A 20,259-nucleotide genomic window follows, 5' to 3' on the forward strand; every position below is an offset into this window, starting at 1 on the left:
CAAGCTTCACAAACCAAAGCAAGGCAAGAATGCCAATTGAAGCATGCCGAAGCATTCATGATTCATCCCACACCCAATCCAGCTACAAAGGCCAATATAAGCTGCATCTCTAACAAATATTACTTCTAACTGAAATACTTGTATATTTGTATTTCCTTCAACAAACTACAAAATTTTCAAGCTCCCAAAGTTTTCCCAAACACAAACAGCAAGGGAAGTAATAACAGGAAAAAAAGAAATATTTGAAACTACTAGTCCAAAACTTATGTCCCTATCTTCCTAAACCATAATCTAATTATTCTAAGCTAATTAATACACTAATACAGACAACACCCTTCGTACATAGTCAACTATGATCGCATATTACCCTCTCGCAGGACATCCATCATATTGTATATCCGCTTGTCTGCCCCTGAATGAACCTGCATTAATATTTCATATCAGAAAGTGAAGGAGTGCATGGTCCTATGATTACAATAAATGTTTGTTAAAGATATTCCTGCCAAATAATTGATCACTATTCCAATCAGATGGGATAATTTGAATCTGAATTTAACCAATCTTTTTCCCAGAAATAAAATTAGTTCTTAACATATTATACTTTCTAAGACTGAAATTTCATTATTCTAGAACAATGAGATGTTACAGAAAAAAGGTAAATGCGAACAGATGGCAATGACAGCTGAATTACACCAAGGATACTTTGATTTATAAACCATCATAAGCACTGTAACAAGTAGTAAAGCAAAAGAGGGATGGAAAAGCTTCATCACCTTCTTAGCAAGGAAAATTACAGCATCAACTGTACCCTCTGCATATATTGATCTACCACAAACATTATGCTGAAACTCAAAAGAAACTCTGCAGAGGGGAAAATTAAGTCAACACAATAAAACTAAAACTACATACGCAGAATAAATTGAGACAGAGAGAGCGAGGATATTTCTCATTACGTTTGATCAGGTGAAGTCAGATGATACATATGAAATGCATGACCAGACAAATGCTCCTCTGGAACTCCCACCATCTCTATCTGTTGCTGGGGATCCCGGATCAATTGGATCTGACAAATTGTCAAAAGATTGAAGAAGAAATATTAAAAGATGAGGCATGATAAGAAAACTCTCTAAGTTTGTTTGGTGCTTCATGTACGGGGACTGAACCCATTGAATAGTTTCTAATAGACACATAAAAAAGGAGGGAAGCAGGGGAAAAGGGCGAGGAAAAGAGATGCTGCAGTTAACCATTTCTAATTATCCAAAGCTATAATTAACCAGGTATCCTTAGCATGCCTGTTCCATATCAAAGCAGACGCCCAACTTCTGGAAGCAAGAAATAACAGCCTTAGCAGTTCCAGATGTGTCAACTTTACTTGATTGATGGGATTCCATCACCTAAAATTTTAAAAAGATGAATCAGCCACATCATCCAATATGAATAGAACAAATAGAAAACAAGCACCTTGAAAATTTATAACATTCTGCCGTTTTGAAAAATATTAATGATAAATAAAGTGCACACAGTTGCAAGATTAGTTTATGCAACTCGCAGGAAGGCATAAGCACACAGAAGCCCAAAACAGAAAAACGTACCACTGAAAAAAACATGAACATGAACACTAACTACTGGAGTTCTACTGGACAAACGTATTTACCATGAATAAAAAGATACCAAAATAAATAAATAAATGAAAGTTTTAATTGATATATGAAAGTTGTCGTTTTCTTCATTAATAATTCATTTGGAAAAGAAAAAAAAAATCAATTGCTATAGGTAGGAAGGATATAAGATAAATACTCGTTATGAACAAAAAGAAAAATATAACAAACTGAGAAATGAACGTCAATAGCATACTGAAATATGACCTTTGTCAAATAATTAGACTATCTCTTATTCTATATTTTGCATTTGTACCAAATTCTAAGAAAAAAGTGAAGCACCTGTAGGGAATACCCTGAGAAAGCTCCAGGAAATTGCTCAGCCATAATTTCCATGGCCGCAAGAAATGCCACAACCTACTCATACAAAACGAATATTAGGATATGGAAGGCAAAGCCCTCAAAGTAGTAAACAATATTAGAAACCATTGAGATACAAAATCTGATCACCTGTTTTCCCATTTGTGGGGAAATTACAGCATAGACTTTTGAGTCTTCTACAGTCTTATACAACTGATCCCTGTCTCCACCGGTTGTTCCCATCACAAAGGGAACTCCAACTTTGCCATATAGCTCTGCATTATCTGAATATGACAGAAAAAAAAAAAAAAAAAAGATCCAAAAGAATCAAGACATAAAGTCACCTAGAAAATTTACCATTTGCTGTTTGCAGCAGCAATGTAAAGTCAAAATAGAGTTTCAAACCTACGATATTTACCATTTACTGCAGAAGGCACAGTGAAGTCGACCACAATCAAATTGGGATATTTCTCAAGAAGGGATGCAAGGGTGCTTTCTCTTTCAGAAGGACCATGCACCAGAATCTCGGTTGCACCAACTTGGACTGTTTGCCCAGATTCCTCAGCAGAGCCAAATGATACGGGAACCACTCCGAGTCCTGCAGAGTCTGCTGCTTGGATAATTGCCTTCCCCATTTTGCCACTACATCCGTTTACCTGTTGGACAAAATGAACACGAAGAACTAAAGGCATTTCGCATATGCAGTTACAAGCGTTCAAATTATCAAAGCAGCAAGCAATGTAGCTACTAGAAAAAGATATATTATACAAAATGATGAAATATATTTCAGCTCAAAAAAGAAAAAAGAAAAAGGAAAAAGGAAAAAGGAAAAAGGAGTAGGACCAAATCTAGATTTAGCATTACCATGATAGGAATGTCAATCTTGTTCTTGGACATAGACTTGTCATCACGTTGGTTAGGAACGGCTGAAATTGACATCTTTGGGATCATATTGATAGCTGATGATGATGATGATGAAACTCTTTGCTTCCGATTGGTACTAGTAGCACCCAATCTACTGGTTCCAGCTCCACCCAAGAATGCCCGCTTAGATTGCTGAACAACGATGCAATTGGCTGGGACTTTGAGCATCAACGCCATTGTACGTACGGAGTCTGAAAGGCCACAGCTTCTTTGGGGTTAGGGTTTTAGAAACCAAACTCAGAGTCAGACAGAGTTCATCGCTTTATTTTCGACTCTTTTTTGAAATAATCGCAGCCATCGGGTTAAATATTTGTATCATAAATACAATCCAATGGCTGAGATTAAACAAAGAGGGAGGGAGATTGAAAGAGGTTTGAAACGCGGCGTTTTTGCATAACCTGGTCCAAGTTTAGGTTAGGTTAAGTTAGGCAAGCGGCAAGCCTATGCAGGCATTTGAGTTGAGTTGACTCTATTCTCATTCTCTCTGACTAGCTGCCAGTGAGTAGAGTTGAATCCAGTGACCAGTGAACAGAGCTTAATTGATTCAACAGTCGAACGGTAACCTAATTCTTGTTGATCTGAAAATTGAAATGGCTGCTGCTTCCGCCTCCGCTTCAACCCAGTGTTTTAACTCACTCCTACCACTCACTGATAATTGCCATTCTCATCCTCGTCATGGTGGTAGCAGAATTCTACGCCTTCAGCTGTCTCAGATACCCAAATCGCTCTCTCTTTCTTCATCTTCATCTTCCATAGGAGGTTCGCTTTATTCTCTCTGCTCCACAAAGTAATTTAAGAAGTATTCTTAATTCTTATTATTGTTTTTACTCAAGTAATGTAATCTATTTGGGTTCTGTTTCAATCAAACAATTGAGGGGCAGGTGCAATTGAGAGGAAGGACCATCTTCCCCAGCGTTCGTCTTTTGCACAAACTGCGGCTGTTCGCCATCTCGTTGGTTCCGTCACCGCAACTCAGGGCCTTCGTTTCGCAGTGGTCAGTCTTCACTCTCAATGTCTCAAAAGCACACACACCCTATGTATGTATGTCTGTATGTATGTCTGTATGTCTGTATGTCTGTATGTCTGTATGTCTGTCTGTATGTATGTAATTGACTAATTGTTGTTGAGTGAGTTCTTCTTGTTCTCCAGCTCTTTCTACTTTATGGTACTGACTTCTCTATGTTTTCTATATTTCTTTGATTGTTGTTGATCTAATTTTCTATCTTCAAGGTTGTAGCGCGGTTTAATGAGATTATCACAAAGCAACTGTTAGAGGGAGCTCTGACGACTTTCAAGAATTATTCAATTCAAGAAGAGGATGTAGATGTATGTACCTAACATAAACTTCCAATCATCTGCCTAGGCTTCTTCTTCTTCTTCTAGTTGTTTTACACTTGTTACCATTGATAGTGATCCTTGTTATAATGAAAGGCAGAGTGGTTGGCAGTTTCTGTGTCAAACTAATGTTTACTTTGATGTTTATCCTCTAATTTCCAATGTTATGTTTATATGTAATTTGCTGAATTGAAACCCAATATATGCCCTCTTGTCTTCTTATCCCAAACTCACCTGTTTTTGGTGCATTTCACAAAAAAATAAAAATAAACAAATAATCAGACTCTGACTGCTTCTCTGTTATTTCGGAACTTTCTATTTCTGACATACCACTGCTGTCAAATTTCACTCCTTGTCAGTAAGATGATAAAATCTCAAAAAGCAGTAAAAATGTATGGCTTTTACAGTTCTTAGCATTTTTCAATATCATTTGGAGACAACTTTAACCCCAAAAGAATAATTTGTTAGTATGCTTTTTGGTTGAATGCAGCAGATCTGATATCATGCCTTATATTTGAAAAGTGGCCTGTAGTCTTATTTTTGCGTGAGCTGATTTTACATGACCTGATTATTTCTATTGCTTCTCCCTCAGGTTGTATGGGTTCCTGGTAGCTTTGAAATTGGTGTAGCTGCCCAGAGGCTTGGAAGTTTAGGAAGATATCATGCAATTTTATGCATTGGAGCTGTGGTATTTTCATGCAATTTTACACATCCTTAATATAATATATTATCTCCATGAGAAGTTCATTCTTTAGCATACTGTATTTGTAAGTCTTGCTTCTAAAACCCTAATTTATGAACTGATCATTGTCAGTAGATAAGAGGTGATACAACTCATTATGATGCAGTTGCTAATTCAGCAGCATCTGGAGTACTTTCGGCTGGATTAAAATCAGGTTGGTGTCTGTTTTTTGTTAGTTGCCGAATTAGTTTTATCTTATATCTCGTACTGAGAAACAATAGCATTAGGATGGTCTGGGAAATCTTTTCCAGTCTTGAATTTCTTCTTTGGTTGGTGGTATTGTTTCCATTGTATTAATGTTTCTTTTTCTTCCAAAATGCTTGAATTTTGTTTCCTCATAACCACTTCTCTTATGTCATACTAGGAGTTCCATGCATTTTTGGTGTCCTAACTTGTGATAATATGGAGCAGGTAAATCTTTTAACAAAGTATTCAAATGTAGCACTGGCAACTCTCCACAGTTTTCTTCTTATTACCAAAGTGGGGAATGATCTTACTGTTGCCTCTCATAACAATTGCAGGCTTTAAACCGAGCTGGCGGTAAATCTGGAAATAAGGGCGCAGAGACTGCTTTGACAGCTGTAAGTTGATATCAAAGTATCATAATAAGCTATGATGGTACTGGAGTTGTTGCATTTGGAATGGATTGCTTCTGTTTATATGTATATCTTTTATTGAGTTGGGTTTGGTCTTGCTTCTCTCTCTTGAATTTTCTTCCCTTATAGTTCATTGTTTGCCTAGATTTTTGCATGCTGTCTTCTTGTTTTGGGGAGGGAGTTCCAAGATTTCTCCTTCTTGCCCCCATTTTAATCTTTTTCTTGCTGAATTTTGTTGTAGAGTATGTAGTAGAAGGTAAGTGTAAATAGAAATGATGGAAAATAGTAAAATATTAGTTAGATTTGTATAAACTTACTTCTGTTGCATTGATATATTATAACATTAAGTTAGAAACTGTAATCTGATTAATAGCCTTTCGTATGACACTAATATGAAACAAGAAGGTAGTAGCAAGTAGGTGCCATGTTGAGGAGGGATTTGTATTTTATTTTTTTCTCATGAACCGCACTTATATATATATATATATGTATATTTTTTTTAGATCCGTTCTAAGAGTAATGTTATTTGTCTTTGTATTTTGATTTTTGGTATAACCCTTTCATGGTTATTTTGATTTGTACTGCAGATTGAGATGGCATCTTTGTTTGAGCACCATCTGAAGTAGTGGTAATGTTACAGTGAGGAGAGGCAGATAAATTCTTAATTTGGCCAGCGTTTTCCTTTACTAGATGTGCTTGGTTGTTGTTGTTGTTGTTCCATTTTTGAACTGCTAAAATATATGTCTTGTGGGTGATTGAAACTCCAGCTAGGTAGCCATGTTTTCCCAAACTATAGTTGGCTATTTGTTGATTGCTAAGTCCTGATAAAAAGCATCGAGGCAGAAGATGAATGAAAAAAACAAGAAGCAATGTTTGATGTTTCGAATAAAAGATTTCTATCTTGATGGGTAGATGTGATTCGATGTTACTATTTCATATTTGCGAACATTCGTTGTGGTTCCTTCACCAATTATCTCACTTTGAGGTTGAAATCTGAAAGGAAAGGTCGTTACCCTCACCACTTGCTATGTTTTGGTGACCGACTTGTGCACGAGCTGTGTTTGATTTCGTAGCCTAACTTTATTTCGTTGCCAAACTAGCATACTTGTTTTTTGTGTACGATTGCACTGGAAGATGTTTGGGATGTCGCTAGTTACTTACTTAAGAATCTAAGATGTTGTAAAAGACAGGTCGGTCGGTAATCAACAAAATTTGATTTGGCTGACAGCATCAAACTAAAGTATTCAAGAAGCGGTCTCGTGTCCCTTGTGAGTGCGTTGTCGCATAGACCACCCATATCCAAGACCTTTTCCTAAGCTGCAAGCTTCTTTGACGCATAACAAAAAGAAAGAAAGAGACTGAACCAGGAAAACACATGAGTCTTTTTTATATAAAATTTTTAAACAAATAAATAAAAGAGGAAGAAGAAAGATACTTTTTGTTATATATTAAACAATCATTGTGGCTGGCTGGCTCGTAAGATTAGACCAACTGAACATATTAGCAAGTGAATAGTCGTCACTCGTTGTTACACATATTATATATTAGCTCTACGATAAAAAAAATAAAGTAAATTTGTTTTTACAATTTTACATGCGGGCCTGCCCAGTACTCTTTAATTGTTAATTATTTAACAAATTTGATGGCATGTTTGTTTGTGCATATAATTTGAAGAGAAGACCAGCACAGGAAGATGCATAAAAGCTGAGCCAACAATGCCTAGCTTCGATGCCACTCCATTCCAAAATGCCCAACAGTCGCCAGAAGGCTTCAAGCTTCATTTCCAAATTAAGTGACAAAAATGCCCTTATGTCCATCCCTTTCTTTCCCTAATTAAAATTAAAATTTAAAAGATGACGAGGAAAATGACTGGTCAAATAAAGTGGTGCAGTGCAACTCTTAGTCTTAATCTTAAACCGTGAGTGAAGAGCAGCGGTAAGCTTCAAAAGCCATGTTGATTTTACCGGGCATTTTTGCCATTGAAGAAGCTGTCGTTAGGTTACTTGTTAGGTTAAGAAGGTCATTTGCAGTTGCATTTTATATTATTGGACAACTGGTTTGTTTGTGCATCCGTTAACTATGAATATAACTTTGAAGTCTTATGAAACAAAGAGAACAATTGAAAAGAATAAAGAAGAAAAGGGGCAATAAGAAGCTTAGAATCAAAGTTATATGTGCATAAGAACACGAGAGGAAAGATTGATGATGTTCGACATGCTTCATGTGTGATATATCATATATATATATATGTTCATTAGAAAAATGGTTCTAATCAGGTTTACGCAAGTGGGATGGTATTTGCTCAGAAACCAAATCCTTGCCTCTAAGCCTCTAAAGCCCTCAATAGCCATGCAAGGGAGATTTCCTCAATAGCCATGAGGCGGAAGAAAGCAAAATACTCCATGCTTATTCTTTCTATTTTCTGATCTTAAATCAGTTGGGAGGAAGAGAAGCATAATATTCCTTAAAAGCTGAAAATACAGATTGCAAATTGTTCATACATACATTACATAGAGTCCCTTGCTCTGTATTGTCATGGTGATCTTGCAGCGTTCTTTTATTCATACCTCCCTTGTTAGCACCCAAGCAAAGCACTACATAACTGGATCGGATTGTATTCATGAAAAAGGTTCACTGAAGCTTCATTCGACTCTTCCTCCAAGTCCAAGCTTGTTGATAACCAATTCACAGCAATCTCAAACTCCCACTTTGTTGTTTCCTCCAGCCAAACAGGTTTATTTAAATTTCTACTTAAGTCATGTAAATGATACATAATTTGCCTCTTACTTTCTACTTAAGGGTATGTATATTCTTTACTTTTATTATCTTTAATCAATCAATTCTTCTGAAGAGCATCGATCTAGATTACATTTATTCATGTCAGAGTGTGGCAGCTATTGTGTTTGGAGAAGGACATGAATCACAGCTTTACCCATTGACAAAGAGAAGATCACAAGGAGCTATACCTATTGCAGCAAACTACAGGCTCATTGATTCTGTTGTGAGCAACTGCATTAGCAGCAACATAAACCATATATATGCTCTAACACAATTTAACTCTACTTCTCTCAATTCCCACCTTTCCAGAGCTTATTCTGGAGTAGGTCTTGGGAATGAGGGGTTTGTTGAAGTAATTGCAGCATATCAGAGCCCTGGTAATAATGGATGGTTTCAGGTCTGCATAATCAAATCCTGTCTAGTTTTATTATTTCATTTACATGTACAAGTAGAAGATATATATATATATATATATACTCTCTCAAGTCTTGAAATTCTAATAACTTGATATTAGGGAACTGCCGATGCTGTCAGAAGATGCCTTTGGGTACTGGAAGAGTATCCAATGACTGAGTTTTTGGTCCTTCCTGGTCACCATCTCTACAGAATGGACTACCAAAAACTCTTAAAGGCCCACAGAGACAATAAGGCTCACATTACAGTTGCTGCATCAATTGCCAGGAAACTTCATGATCCGGGTTTTGGCTTTCTAGATGTGAACTCTGAAAATCAAGTTGTGGAGTTTAGATTGAAGTTGGAGGGAAAGCCAGTCAATGTTGTTTCAGTAAGTAGTAGTAGTAGTATATTTTTATGTTTGTTTATGGAATGTCTGGTGTTCCTGAGGAAGCCTTAATCTGAAACTTCAGGCCAAAAGCTCAAGAGAATCCAAAGATACTGCTCAAAATAGTATGACGAGTATGGGAATCTATCTCATCAATAGAGATATAATGAAAAGGCTTCTAGAAGAAGATTTTCCCAAGGCAAATGAGTTCGCAAGTGAAGTAATTCCGGGAGCCATATCTATTGGAATGAAGGTCCAAACCATACCTCTGACAATTAACCAACTCTCTGTAGTGCGTTTGTTTCAAATTTAAAGTCCTTAGATAGTTAGATGCGAAGATTTACTTTAATTTTGTGCATGTGATGTGAGAGGTCAGGTTCAAGCTTATGGATTTGATGGATATTGGGAGGACATGAGGAATATTGAAGCATTCTACCAAGCAAATATGCAAAGCACAAAGGATGCAGACGTGGGATACAAGTCGGTAGTAACTTCTAAATTAAGTTGTATATATTGGAGTGGATCCCCTCCCTCAAATTTCAATCTCATGAACTAACACAAACTTGCTCCTTTCTTCCATATATATGTATAATTAACAACACAGCTTCTACGATAGAGAAAGTCCAGTCTACACTTTGCGTCGGTGTCTGCCTCCAACTCATATAACTGACGACTGTGTAATAACAGACAGTGTAATTGGAGATGGCTGCATTCTCAATGTAAGAACTTAGAAGAGGATTTTTGAATCATTTATCGATGTCTCCAATTAAACAAGTAGTAAGTAGTGACCACTGATATGTATGGATCTTAATTGTTCTTGTTTTCTTGTGTTTCTTGTTTTTGTGGGTGGGAAATGGTTGGTTGGTTTTGGACTTGTACAAGAGTAGGGATGCAGGATCAAAGATACAGTAATTGGTACCAGGACAAGAATCGGAGATGGGGCTATGATTGAGGATTCAGTTATCATGGGTTCAACTATCTATCAAGTAAGCTTAATTAATCATTCTCCGTATTCTGCTTTATATATATAGATTAATTAATTATAATTAATATTTTTTGTCATCCATTTTACATTTTAAGTTTTAGTTAGGGTGTTAACTTAATTTGCTGAAATCAGAACCACTAGTGTGTGTTTTTCCCTTTCTTTCTAATGATCTGATAATCCTTGCCATTAATTGTTAAGTACATTTATTTTATACTTTGAAATTAAAATCCGGCCAAGACCAACCACAAACCATATATCTAATTTCGTCTAACTAAATTAATGTTCCATTATGCTGTGTTGTTAATATCTAATCAACCGCTCTCACACTCACACACTCACAGACAGAAGGTGGTGAGAAGAGGAAAGTTCCCATCGGAATTGGTGAACATACTTTTGTAAGGAAGGCCATTATAGACAAGAATGCAAGAATTGGCAAGAATGTTAAGGTACATATGCAATTCAATATTTCATAAGCCTTGAGTGAGAGTGAGGGTTTTTTGATGTGACGATGATGATGATGATGATGATGATGATGATGATGGTAATTAACTCTTATTCTGGTGCTGCTGCAGATCATGAACAAAGACAAGGCCCAAGAAGCGGACAGAGAAGCTAATGGCTATGTCATCCGTGAAGGAATAGTAGTCGTTGTTCGAAGTGCAGTAATCCCAGATGGCACCATCCTCTGACTCTCACTCTTTCTCTCATGCTCATGCTCATCCAATCCAATCAATTCTTTCGTATCAACGCCGTGTCAAATTGTCAATGCCATTCATTCTTTTACAATTCAGTTGAGATCATGAAATAAAATAAAATTTATAATTACTTAATTTTTTCAAAAAATGTTGGAATTTGCTTCAGCCTCCAGGCACCGATCGATGCAAAATTGCAAATGTACCATTTTCCTCCAATTCTTCAGATCGTTATCCATTCTCTGGTTCCTCTAAGTTACCGTTTTCGATTGTGCATTTCACCAAACAATTAATATAAGCTTTCAGAGAAAGAAAAAAATACCATGAGTTATCTTATCTCACACCTGCATCAAATTCTCCCCCTCACAGAATATAAACAAAACAAAAAAGTAATTAAATATTTATTTTTTCCTTTTCCTTTTTAGCCTGAATATTAAGTTTACCTGCCAACCAATGATAATAATTAGTCTTACAATGATTGATTGTAATGAGATTGGAATCACTGGAACCGTGGGACCTCTCTTTGGATGATGGGGAGACCTTTAGGGACTGTTTGTTATACAGGTTTGGCTTGGATTGGTTTGGACTAAATTTAGTCTCATGTCTGTTTGATCTAATTATAGTTTTAAATGAGATTGCTAATACCGGATCCACCAAAAACATTTCCTTGAGAAGGGACTAATAAACTCATGTGGAAATGAATGATTAACTAGCTCCATACTCACCAATGTATAAAATGCATATATTATATTTAGACGGATAACCATTCGTGAGGTGCCAGATGAAATTGAGAGGTCGTTTAACCATTGAGTACCTTCAATAAGATTGGAAGTCGGAGAAAAAGAGATTGAGACTCGGAAAGAGAGAGTGAGGAAATATACAAGAGACTTGAGGGAGAGGGAGGCTCATGCGAGAGAGAAGAGAGGAGATTGTTTATTTCATAATTAAGACAAATACAAAATAATATCAGATAACTTTGATTCCATCTTCTGAAAATCTGGAAACGAAAAACCATGAAGAATAGTTTGACTATAAAAACATAACTATAATATATAAACCAACGGTGAGTTTCCATTGTGAGGGTAATGGGTATTTATTTTTTTGGAATAATGCTACTCTTACAACATTTGTATATCACATTTTTATACCATCTAATGCGGCAGATGAGGTGGACAGTCATATCAATTAAAATTATTTAATTTCTTGTATGATTTATTAACACTTAAAAAAAAGGGAGTTTCACTAAAATACCCAAAATGGGGGCTGAAATTATAAAAATACCCAACACCCAAAACACTTTATAAACATATCAAAAACTCATCATTACACACACTCAAAACCCATTTATAAACATACCCAAAACTCATCATTACACACATACCCAAAACCCATTTTGGGTATGTTTCTATGTTTAAATAGTGCTTGGGTATTTTTATAAATACATGTCTAGGATTGGGTATTTTTATAAATATCTATAAAAAAAACTGTTAGTTAAACTTTTTTTTAACTAAAATACACTTCATTGATTTAATTGATGTGACATATGATATGGACATGCCACATTATATTATATAGAAATGTGAGATAAAAAGGTGGTGATGTGGCATGGGATTGCATTCATAGTTCAACGTGTTTTAATTTTTGTTATTTTTAAAAATTCTTTTAGATCTGTTTAGTGGCTTCATTTGACCGTTTTGCCCCATTTATATTGAATTTCTTTGCTTTGGTGTTTTTCATAAAGAGATGGTAATTTCAGGGTTTTTGAATATTTTACCATTGTAGATTAGTAACAAATTAACAATTGAATTGAATGCATTCAACGTGTAGTGTAGGAGAGATTTCGCGATTAGTCGGCCCCAATATAAGTTTATTAAGTGCCCGTTTGGCATTATTTATATGGGGTGATAAGTGATTTTTAAAAAAATTTGGGAAGCCCGTTTGGTAAACTATGAAAAAATCATTTATTGTTAAAAATTGTTATGAAAGAAAGCTATAAGGGAAAACAACTAATGAAGTGTTTTCATTTTCTGATTATGAAGGAATTAGTTTCAAAGAGAGGCTAAGTTTAATAATTATACGGGAATCATTTTATAATTATGTGAGAATCAATATCAACAACACTTTTAACAAAAAGTTTATCAAATGTCAAACTGATTTATTTTATAGTTGATTTCTCTCACAGCAAATCTGACCGCCGTTATTTTCACAGCAATACCAAACTGCCTGAGTCATATAACTCGCGACCCCAACCGAAGCTGCCGCTGCATCTTCTCTCTTACGGCTGATTGCTTATTGCTGATTGCTTCTGCTTTTAATTAAATACTCAATTTAATTTTCTTTCTTTGAATCGTTGCTGCTTGTGTCGTTGGGCTGCGTACAAGTTGAACTCTGCTCCAGCTTCCAGGTATTTTAGCTTAGATCTCATCCAAAAATCAAAAATATTTATTTAGATCTGACATGTTCAGATGTTCTTCTTCTTGGAGTGAGTTGATATTCGTATTTTTTTTGGGTCAAAATTGTTCATTTGTTTTATCTTGGGGAGTCAAAATTATGATCAAGTGGCATGATCTGCATTCGCAAATAGATCAATAATTCAGAATGATATCCATGTATCATCAAATATATATGAACTTTTGAAGGTGTTGATAAATCAATTGTAAATTGTATATATATATATATGTATAGGGCGAGTAGGTAGGGAATCCATCTTCATGGCATCGTATTCGTCGAGAGATGATAAGCCAGAAATTGCTGATCGGGATGCTAAGGAGAAGAAATCTGACAAGAAGAAGAAGGAGGGAGAGAATGATGAGGATGATGAGGGTGGATTTATCGATAGGGTGAAGGATTTCATTCATGACATTGGAGAGAAGATCGAGGGAGCAATTGGGTTCGGGAAGCCAACAGCGGATGTTACTGCGATTCACATCCCTAGCATCAATCTCGAGAAGGCGGAGATCGTGGTGGATGTGCTGATCAAGAACCCAAATCCAGTGCCCATCCCTCTCATCGACATTAACTACTTGATCGAAAGTGATGGCAGGAAACTGGTCTCTGGCTTGATCCCGGATGCCGGAACAATCCATGCCCACGGAGAAGAGACTGTCAAAGTTCCAGTCCACTTGGTATACGATGACATCAAGAACACCTACGATGACATCAAGCCTGGAAGCATCATTCCTTACAGGTTCAAGGTCGATCTCATTGTCGATGTCCCTGTTCTCGGCAGACTCACTCTCCCCCTCGAGAAAACTGGAGAAATCCCTATCCCTTACAAACCCGATGTCGATATTGAGAAGATCAAGTTTCAAGCCTTCTCCTTCGAAGAAACCGTTGCAGTCCTCCATGTGAAGCTGGAGAACATGAATGACTTCGACTTAGGCCTCAATGCTCTCGACTACGAGATTTGGCTCTCTGAAGTCAACATTGGCTGCGCGCAGCTCTCCCAATCTGCGAATCTTGCTAAAAAGGGTGTCACTTTCATTGAGCTTCCCATCACCTTTAGGCCTAAGGATTTTGGGTCTGCGCTCTGGGATATGATTCGGGGAAAGGGTACCGGCTACACCATCAAAGGCAATATCAATGTGGACACGCCCTTTGGAGCCATGAAGTTGCCCATCGTCAAGGAGGGTGGCACTACACGCCTCAAGAAGAACAAGGAAGATGGCGGTGATGACGATGACGAGGATGAGGTAATTTATCTACACAATGCACGTATGATTCTCCTAGATTAGATAGTAGATCAGTTGTGGTTGATATATTCCTTCCATCTATAATGTATTCAACCCAAACCCCTGAAACAAGGATCATCCAATCCAACTATTGGACTGTATATTATTACATCTCACCACCATGGCCCATACGTAGGGAAGAAACAAGCAATTAGTTTAATGTACGATGGAACAAACTGCAATAGGGGCGGCCATTATCTTAGAGAAACTGATGCGGGTGCAATGCACTTGCCTGATCAAATAGATCACAGAGGCACAAGGCAATATTCCAAAAAATATTTCACAACTGCACTCAAATTGCCAGAGACAAATTTATGATATATCTATAAATTGCAAGAGTATTTCTTAAAGTGCAACTATATACATGTTCTGTGTATGGTGTCGCTGTATATTGACTATGAATGATGATGTACTCCTGCTCTGACTTCCCCTGGAACATTTTGCAACTTCTCCTTTTAGCAAGCATCATAATCATTCTTATGGGGTATTAGCGTTGAGCTTTCACATGTTTTCCGGACAGAAGCCCCCGCAGTTGCAAGAAAAACTCATGGTTACATTAATACATAAATTGGAAACGAACACTCAAAATTGAACACAAGTATCACAATATTTTTTTCTTTTTCTTTTTCTTTTCTGGTGAACAGTGTCACAATGCTTTACCTTGCTGCATTGACTTCTCGCTCTTGTAACTCAGTTTATAATTTTCTGTTTGCAGGACTAGACAGGGATTTGGCTTGAACAGTTAAACTTGTTGCTGTTGTCTGTTTATCTGTACTGGTATTTTAAAATAATAGATAAATAGGCACTTGAACTTGAGGTATTATAGCTTCTGGTTGGGGGAGAAATTGATATGATTGTTACCGTATAATTGTTATGTTTGGATAGTAATACACATCTCATAAAGGTGTCAGTTGCTTTCTTATTGTAATGGATGTTGCAGTTCGTGCTTTTGGCTCCATGTCCATTCTACTGTTGAGACTTTTGGGGCAAGTGATTGAATAGTTTATTCTCTCATTTTTCTTATAAATTTCAGTATCATATGATTTTGTAAGCCAATGGGACTATGATAGCATGTTTACTTATCAGTAATGGGTATCGTAATTATTCCAATTCCTTTTTGCTTTGTGTGTACTCACACATGGGTATTCATTCTAATTCCTTACTTGTGTTCACTTACACATACAGAATAAAAAAATTATGGAAGTTCTGTAGTAAATCGGTAATCAAATACACTTTAGTGTTTGTAATTGTTTTTCCTTCTTCTCTTGTTGTGAACCTCCAGCAATCTTGTAAACAATTCTTGTGTCTTGTATAATTGGTTTATTTTTGTGTTTCTCCATCGTGTTTATAATGTTTTGCACTTTTTCTTTCTGAAAGGTTAGGACCCTAATTTCCTGAAAGTATAATCATGGTTTCAAGAATGAATTTTCGCACTGGTTCTTTTAGTGTCACAAACGAATTTTCACATTTTGTGGTTTCGAGAATGAACTCTCACATTTCATGGTTTTAAGAATGAATTTTCGCATGTCGTTGTTTCAAGAATGAATTTGTGCATTTTTGGGTTTTGCCAATGAATTTTCACATTTTGGGGTTTCGTCTATGAGTTTTTGCAATTTAGTGTTTCGCTAAATAATTTTCGCATCTTGGGGTTTTGCTAATGAATTTTTGCATTTCGTGGTTTCAAGAATTAATTCTTGCATTTTAGGGTTTCGCTAATGAATTGTCGCATTACGAGGTTTCGTCCAAGCAATTTGAGATTTCGTTAATGAATTTTCACATTTATTGTATCACAAATGAATTTTTACATTTTAGGGCATTGCTAATGAATTCACTGTTTAGGGATTCATTAATTTATTTTTGCATTTTGGGAAATGATTTTTTGATTTTTGGGGGTTTCTTGAATAAACTTTTGCATTTTTGGGTTTCGCTAATAAGTTGTCGCATCTTTGGGTTTCACAAATGAATTTTCGCACTTTTGGGGTTTCGCTAAAGCCCGAAAGGTGAAAATTCATTAACGAAATCCTAAAATGCGAAAATTCAGTCATGAAACCCAAAAATGAAAATTCATTTGCGAAACCACAAAATGCGAAAATTTATTAACAAAACCCTAAAATGAGATAATTCATTAGTGAAACCCAAAAATGACACAATTCATTTGTGAAACCCAAAAATACGATTATTCATTTGTGAAACCCCGAAATGCAATTATTCATTAGCGAAATTGAATAACAAACTAAAACCCGAAAATTCATTCATGAAAACCTAAGATGCGAAAATTCATTTGTGAAACTCCAAAATGCGAAAATTCATTAACGAACTTGCAAAATAAGACAATTCATTAATGAAAAACCTAAAATGCAAAAAATTCCCACCAAATATTACCTCTTGGGCTATGTGATTTAAATTAAACCCGATTAGTTAACTAATTAACTAATTATTTTTAAAATTCAAATATCATATAATGTTTTTGTGTTTTGATTTAGAAAGTTGTATCAAACACCATATTTAATTTCAATATTCTATTTGTTGTTTCAAATGTAATTGCTAATTAGAGTAATTAAAAAAAGGTACTTAATTACATATACTAAATTAAAGAAGTAGGCCAAAAAACAAAAGCAAAGAAGTTATTTTATATTTTTAATTTAAAAAAAAATACAAATAAACACCTCTCCCGACGAAATTTCGTCGGCACAGATCTATGCCGGCAAAGATTTGTCGGATTAGACTTCTCCTGACGAAAAAACCTTTGCCGACGAAATTTCATCGGGAGAGGTCATTTTAAAAAATAAATAAATATAAACTTAGGATGTTTAGGTTAATTAATTTTTTGAAATTTTATTTTTAGTAAATAATAATATAGTTGCCTCATTTAATTAGTTAACTTAGTAATTCTATTTTAATAATTATTTATTTAGTGAATAATTAGTATTAAAATTTTTAATCAACTTCATGAATTGTATTACTTAATACATATTAATTCAATTTTTCTTTTTTCTTTTTTCCTTTAATATTCACTAAGTAAAACATAAGTACTAATCAAAGTAATTAAAAAAAGAGAGCTACTTAAAGGGTATAGCCGGCCGGCTGGACTTTCAAAATATTTTATTCTTCGGAGTATAGCCGCGCGGCCATACTATGAAGATATTCTGTTTATATATTTATTATTTTTAATCAATAATATGTGAGAATTAGGTGTGTTATGGTTAAGTAATATATATTTAAATCATCAAAAGGTTAGCCTTAGGTCTTGGGGCTCTTGGGCTATGTGATTTAAATTAAACCCGATTAGTTAACTAATTAACTAATTATTTTTAAAATTCAAATATCATATAATGTTTTTGTGTTTTGATTTAGAAAGTTGTATCAAACACCATATTTAATTTCAATATTCTATTTGTTGTTTCAAATGTAATTGCTAATTAGAGTAATTAAAAAAAGGTACTTAATTACATATACTAAATTAAAGAAGTAGGCCAAAAAACAAAAGCAAAGAAGTTATTTTATATTTTTAATTTAAAAAAAAATACAAATAAACACCTCTCCCGACGAAATTTCGTCGGCACAGATCTATGCCGGCAAAGTTTTGTCGGATTAGACTTCTCCTGACGAAAAAACCTTTGCCGACGAAATTTCGTCGGGAGAGGTCATTTTAAAAAATAAATAAATATAAACTTAGGATGTTTAGGTTAATTAATTTTTTGAAATTTTATTTTTAGTAAATAATAATGTATTTGCCTCATTTAATTAGTTAACTTAGTAATTCTATTTTAATAATTATTTATTTAGTGAATAATTAGTATTAAAATTTTTGATCAACTTCATGAATTGTATTACTTAATACATAGTAATTCAATTTTTCTTTTTTCTTTTTTCCTTTAATATTCACTAAGTAAAACATAAGTACTAATCAAAGTAATTAAAAAAAGAGAGCTACTTAAAGGGTATAGCCGGCCGGCTGGACTTTCAAAATATTTTATTCTTCGGAGTATAGCCGCGCGGCTATACTATGAAGATATTCTGTTTATATATTTATTATTTTTAATCAATAATATGTGAGAATTAGGTGTGTTATGGTTAAGTAATATATATTTAAATCATCAAAAGGTTAGCCTTAGGTCTTGGGGCTCTTGGGCTATGTGATTTAAATTAAACCCGATTAGTTAACTAATTAACTAATTATTTTTAAAATTCAAATATCATATAATGTTTTTGTGTTTTGATTTAGAAAGTTGTATCAAACACCATATTTAATTTCAATATTCTATTTGTTGTTTCAAATGTAATTGCTAATTAGAGTAATTAAAAAAAGGTACTTAATTACATATACTAAATTAAAGAAGTAGGCCAAAAAACAAAAGCAAAGAAGTTATTTTATATTTTTAATTTAAAAAAAATACAAATAAACACCTCTCCCGACGAAATTTCGTCGGCACAGATCTATGCCGGCAAAGATTTGTCGGATTAGACTTCTCCTGACGAAAAAACCTTTGCCGACGAAATTTCGTCGGGAGAGGTCATTTTAAAAAATAAATAAATATAAACTTAGGATGTTTAGGTTAATTAATTTTTTGAAATTTTATTTTTAGTAAATAATAATATATTTGCCTCATTTAATTAGTTAACTTAGTAATTCTATTTTAATAATTATTTATTTAGTGAATAATTAGTATTAAAATTTTTAATCAACTTCATGAATTGTATTACTTAATACATAGTAATTCAATTTTTCTTTTTTCTTTTTTCCTTTAATATTCACTAAGTAAAACATAAGTACTAATCAAAGTAATTAAAAAAAGAGAGCTACTTAAAGGGTATAGCCGGCCGGCTGGACTTTCAAAATATTTTATTCTTCGGAGTATAGCCGCGCGGCTATACTATGAAGATATTCTGTTTATATATTTATTATTTTTAATCAATAATATGTGAGAAAAAAGAAAATCCATAAACATAGATATTGCTATCACATAGTGAAACTAATTAACTTTAGCATTTGTGGAGAGTGTCTGATGCTGGGTTGTGGTGGACTTACTTCAACATAATCAAAATAGTCTCTCTTAATCCATGTTCCCAAGAATCCAAACATTGCCAGTGTCTGTATACCTACCTCAAATCCACAATCCTTAAAATGGCCAATATACTCATTCAACCATACACGACTTCAGCGCCGCTCCAAAGTTTTCTCCCAACCCTAGCCCCCTTTCTTCAGCGCCACTCAGGGGGAGGAAGTGGTCACTGACCCTCCTCCCCTATCTCCCCATTTTCCCTCCCCATAGCCCCCCCCCCTCTCTCTCTCTCTCTCTCTCTCTCTCTCTCTCTCTCTCTCTCTCTCTCTCCTCCTTCTCTGTTCTCTCCCTCCTTCTTTTTATGGTTTTTTTTCTTTATTTCCTCCTCTTCCTCTCTCTTTCTCTTCTTGGTAGCTCCTTTGTCCCCCTTCTCCTGCCTTTTCTTTCATCTTCCACCTCGAGGAGCTGCTCTGTTTTTACAGAGCAATTTTCGGGTTTTCTTGTGTTTTTAATTTATTGTTCTTCTTTCTTTTCTTTCGGTTTTTTTTCTCTCGTTCTGCTACCTCCCCTTCTCCCCTGTCTTGGGCTTTTGGTGGAGGTGGTCTTCTTTCGGTTTGAGCCTGTTTGGCTGTGTCTGTGGCTCTCTTTGAGAGTTGGGTGCTTCTCCCTCTGTGGTGTCTGCTTGTGGCTTATACTCTGTGCTGAGATTAAATGTCTCATTCCAATTTTGTGTC

At 35.1% G+C, this 20,259-nt stretch overlaps 4 protein-coding genes across 4 annotated transcripts; 3 read left to right on the forward strand and 1 right to left on the reverse strand.

The window, feature by feature from the left end:
* Nucleotides 1–119: 119 nt before the first annotated feature.
* LOC110756925 (Dihydrodipicolinate reductase, bacterial/plant) lies at nucleotides 120–3,170 on the reverse strand. The gene is made up of 8 exons (XM_021958418.2): nucleotides 2,823–3,170; nucleotides 2,377–2,614; nucleotides 2,109–2,242; nucleotides 1,941–2,015; nucleotides 1,293–1,394; nucleotides 954–1,063; nucleotides 774–861; nucleotides 120–422 (listed from the first exon to the last, which is right to left on the reverse strand). Exons 1-8 carry the CDS (start codon nucleotides 3,057–3,059, stop codon nucleotides 351–353), a joined length of 1,056 nt encoding a protein of 351 aa, XP_021814110.1. The 5' UTR covers nucleotides 3,060–3,170; the 3' UTR covers nucleotides 120–350.
* Nucleotides 3,171–3,321: 151 nt separating this feature from the next.
* On the forward strand, nucleotides 3,322–6,466 carry COS1 (6,7-dimethyl-8-ribityllumazine synthase / DMRL synthase / lumazine synthase / riboflavin synthase). The gene is made up of 8 exons (XM_021958442.2): nucleotides 3,322–3,641; nucleotides 3,764–3,876; nucleotides 4,113–4,208; nucleotides 4,810–4,905; nucleotides 5,035–5,113; nucleotides 5,324–5,370; nucleotides 5,481–5,540; nucleotides 6,143–6,466. The coding sequence occupies exons 1-8, from the start codon at nucleotides 3,473–3,475 to the stop codon at nucleotides 6,179–6,181; spliced, it is 699 nt and encodes a 232-aa protein (XP_021814134.1). The 5' UTR covers nucleotides 3,322–3,472; the 3' UTR covers nucleotides 6,182–6,466.
* A 1,226-nt stretch (nucleotides 6,467–7,692) lies between these two features.
* Nucleotides 7,693–11,058, forward strand: LOC110756935 (ADP-glucose pyrophosphorylase small subunit 2). Its single transcript, XM_021958430.2, has 9 exons — nucleotides 7,693–8,288; nucleotides 8,440–8,730; nucleotides 8,848–9,117; nucleotides 9,200–9,367; nucleotides 9,491–9,594; nucleotides 9,719–9,833; nucleotides 10,002–10,100; nucleotides 10,441–10,545; nucleotides 10,672–11,058. Exons 1-9 carry the CDS (start codon nucleotides 8,091–8,093, stop codon nucleotides 10,786–10,788), a joined length of 1,467 nt encoding a protein of 488 aa, XP_021814122.1. The 5' UTR covers nucleotides 7,693–8,090; the 3' UTR covers nucleotides 10,789–11,058.
* Nucleotides 11,059–13,016: 1,958 nt separating this feature from the next.
* Nucleotides 13,017–15,578, forward strand: LOC110756815 (Late embryogenesis abundant protein, group 2). The gene is made up of 3 exons (XM_021958278.2): nucleotides 13,017–13,195; nucleotides 13,477–14,483; nucleotides 15,238–15,578. The coding sequence occupies exons 2-3, from the start codon at nucleotides 13,503–13,505 to the stop codon at nucleotides 15,241–15,243; spliced, it is 987 nt and encodes a 328-aa protein (XP_021813970.1). The 5' UTR covers nucleotides 13,017–13,195; nucleotides 13,477–13,502; the 3' UTR covers nucleotides 15,244–15,578.
* Nucleotides 15,579–20,259: the final 4,681 nt, after the last annotated feature.

Source organism: Prunus avium, chromosome 7 (assembly GCF_965620075.1).
Source record: "Prunus avium chromosome 7, drPruAviu1.hap1.1, whole genome shotgun sequence".
NCBI lineage: Eukaryota > Viridiplantae > Streptophyta > Magnoliopsida > Rosales > Rosaceae > Prunus > Prunus avium.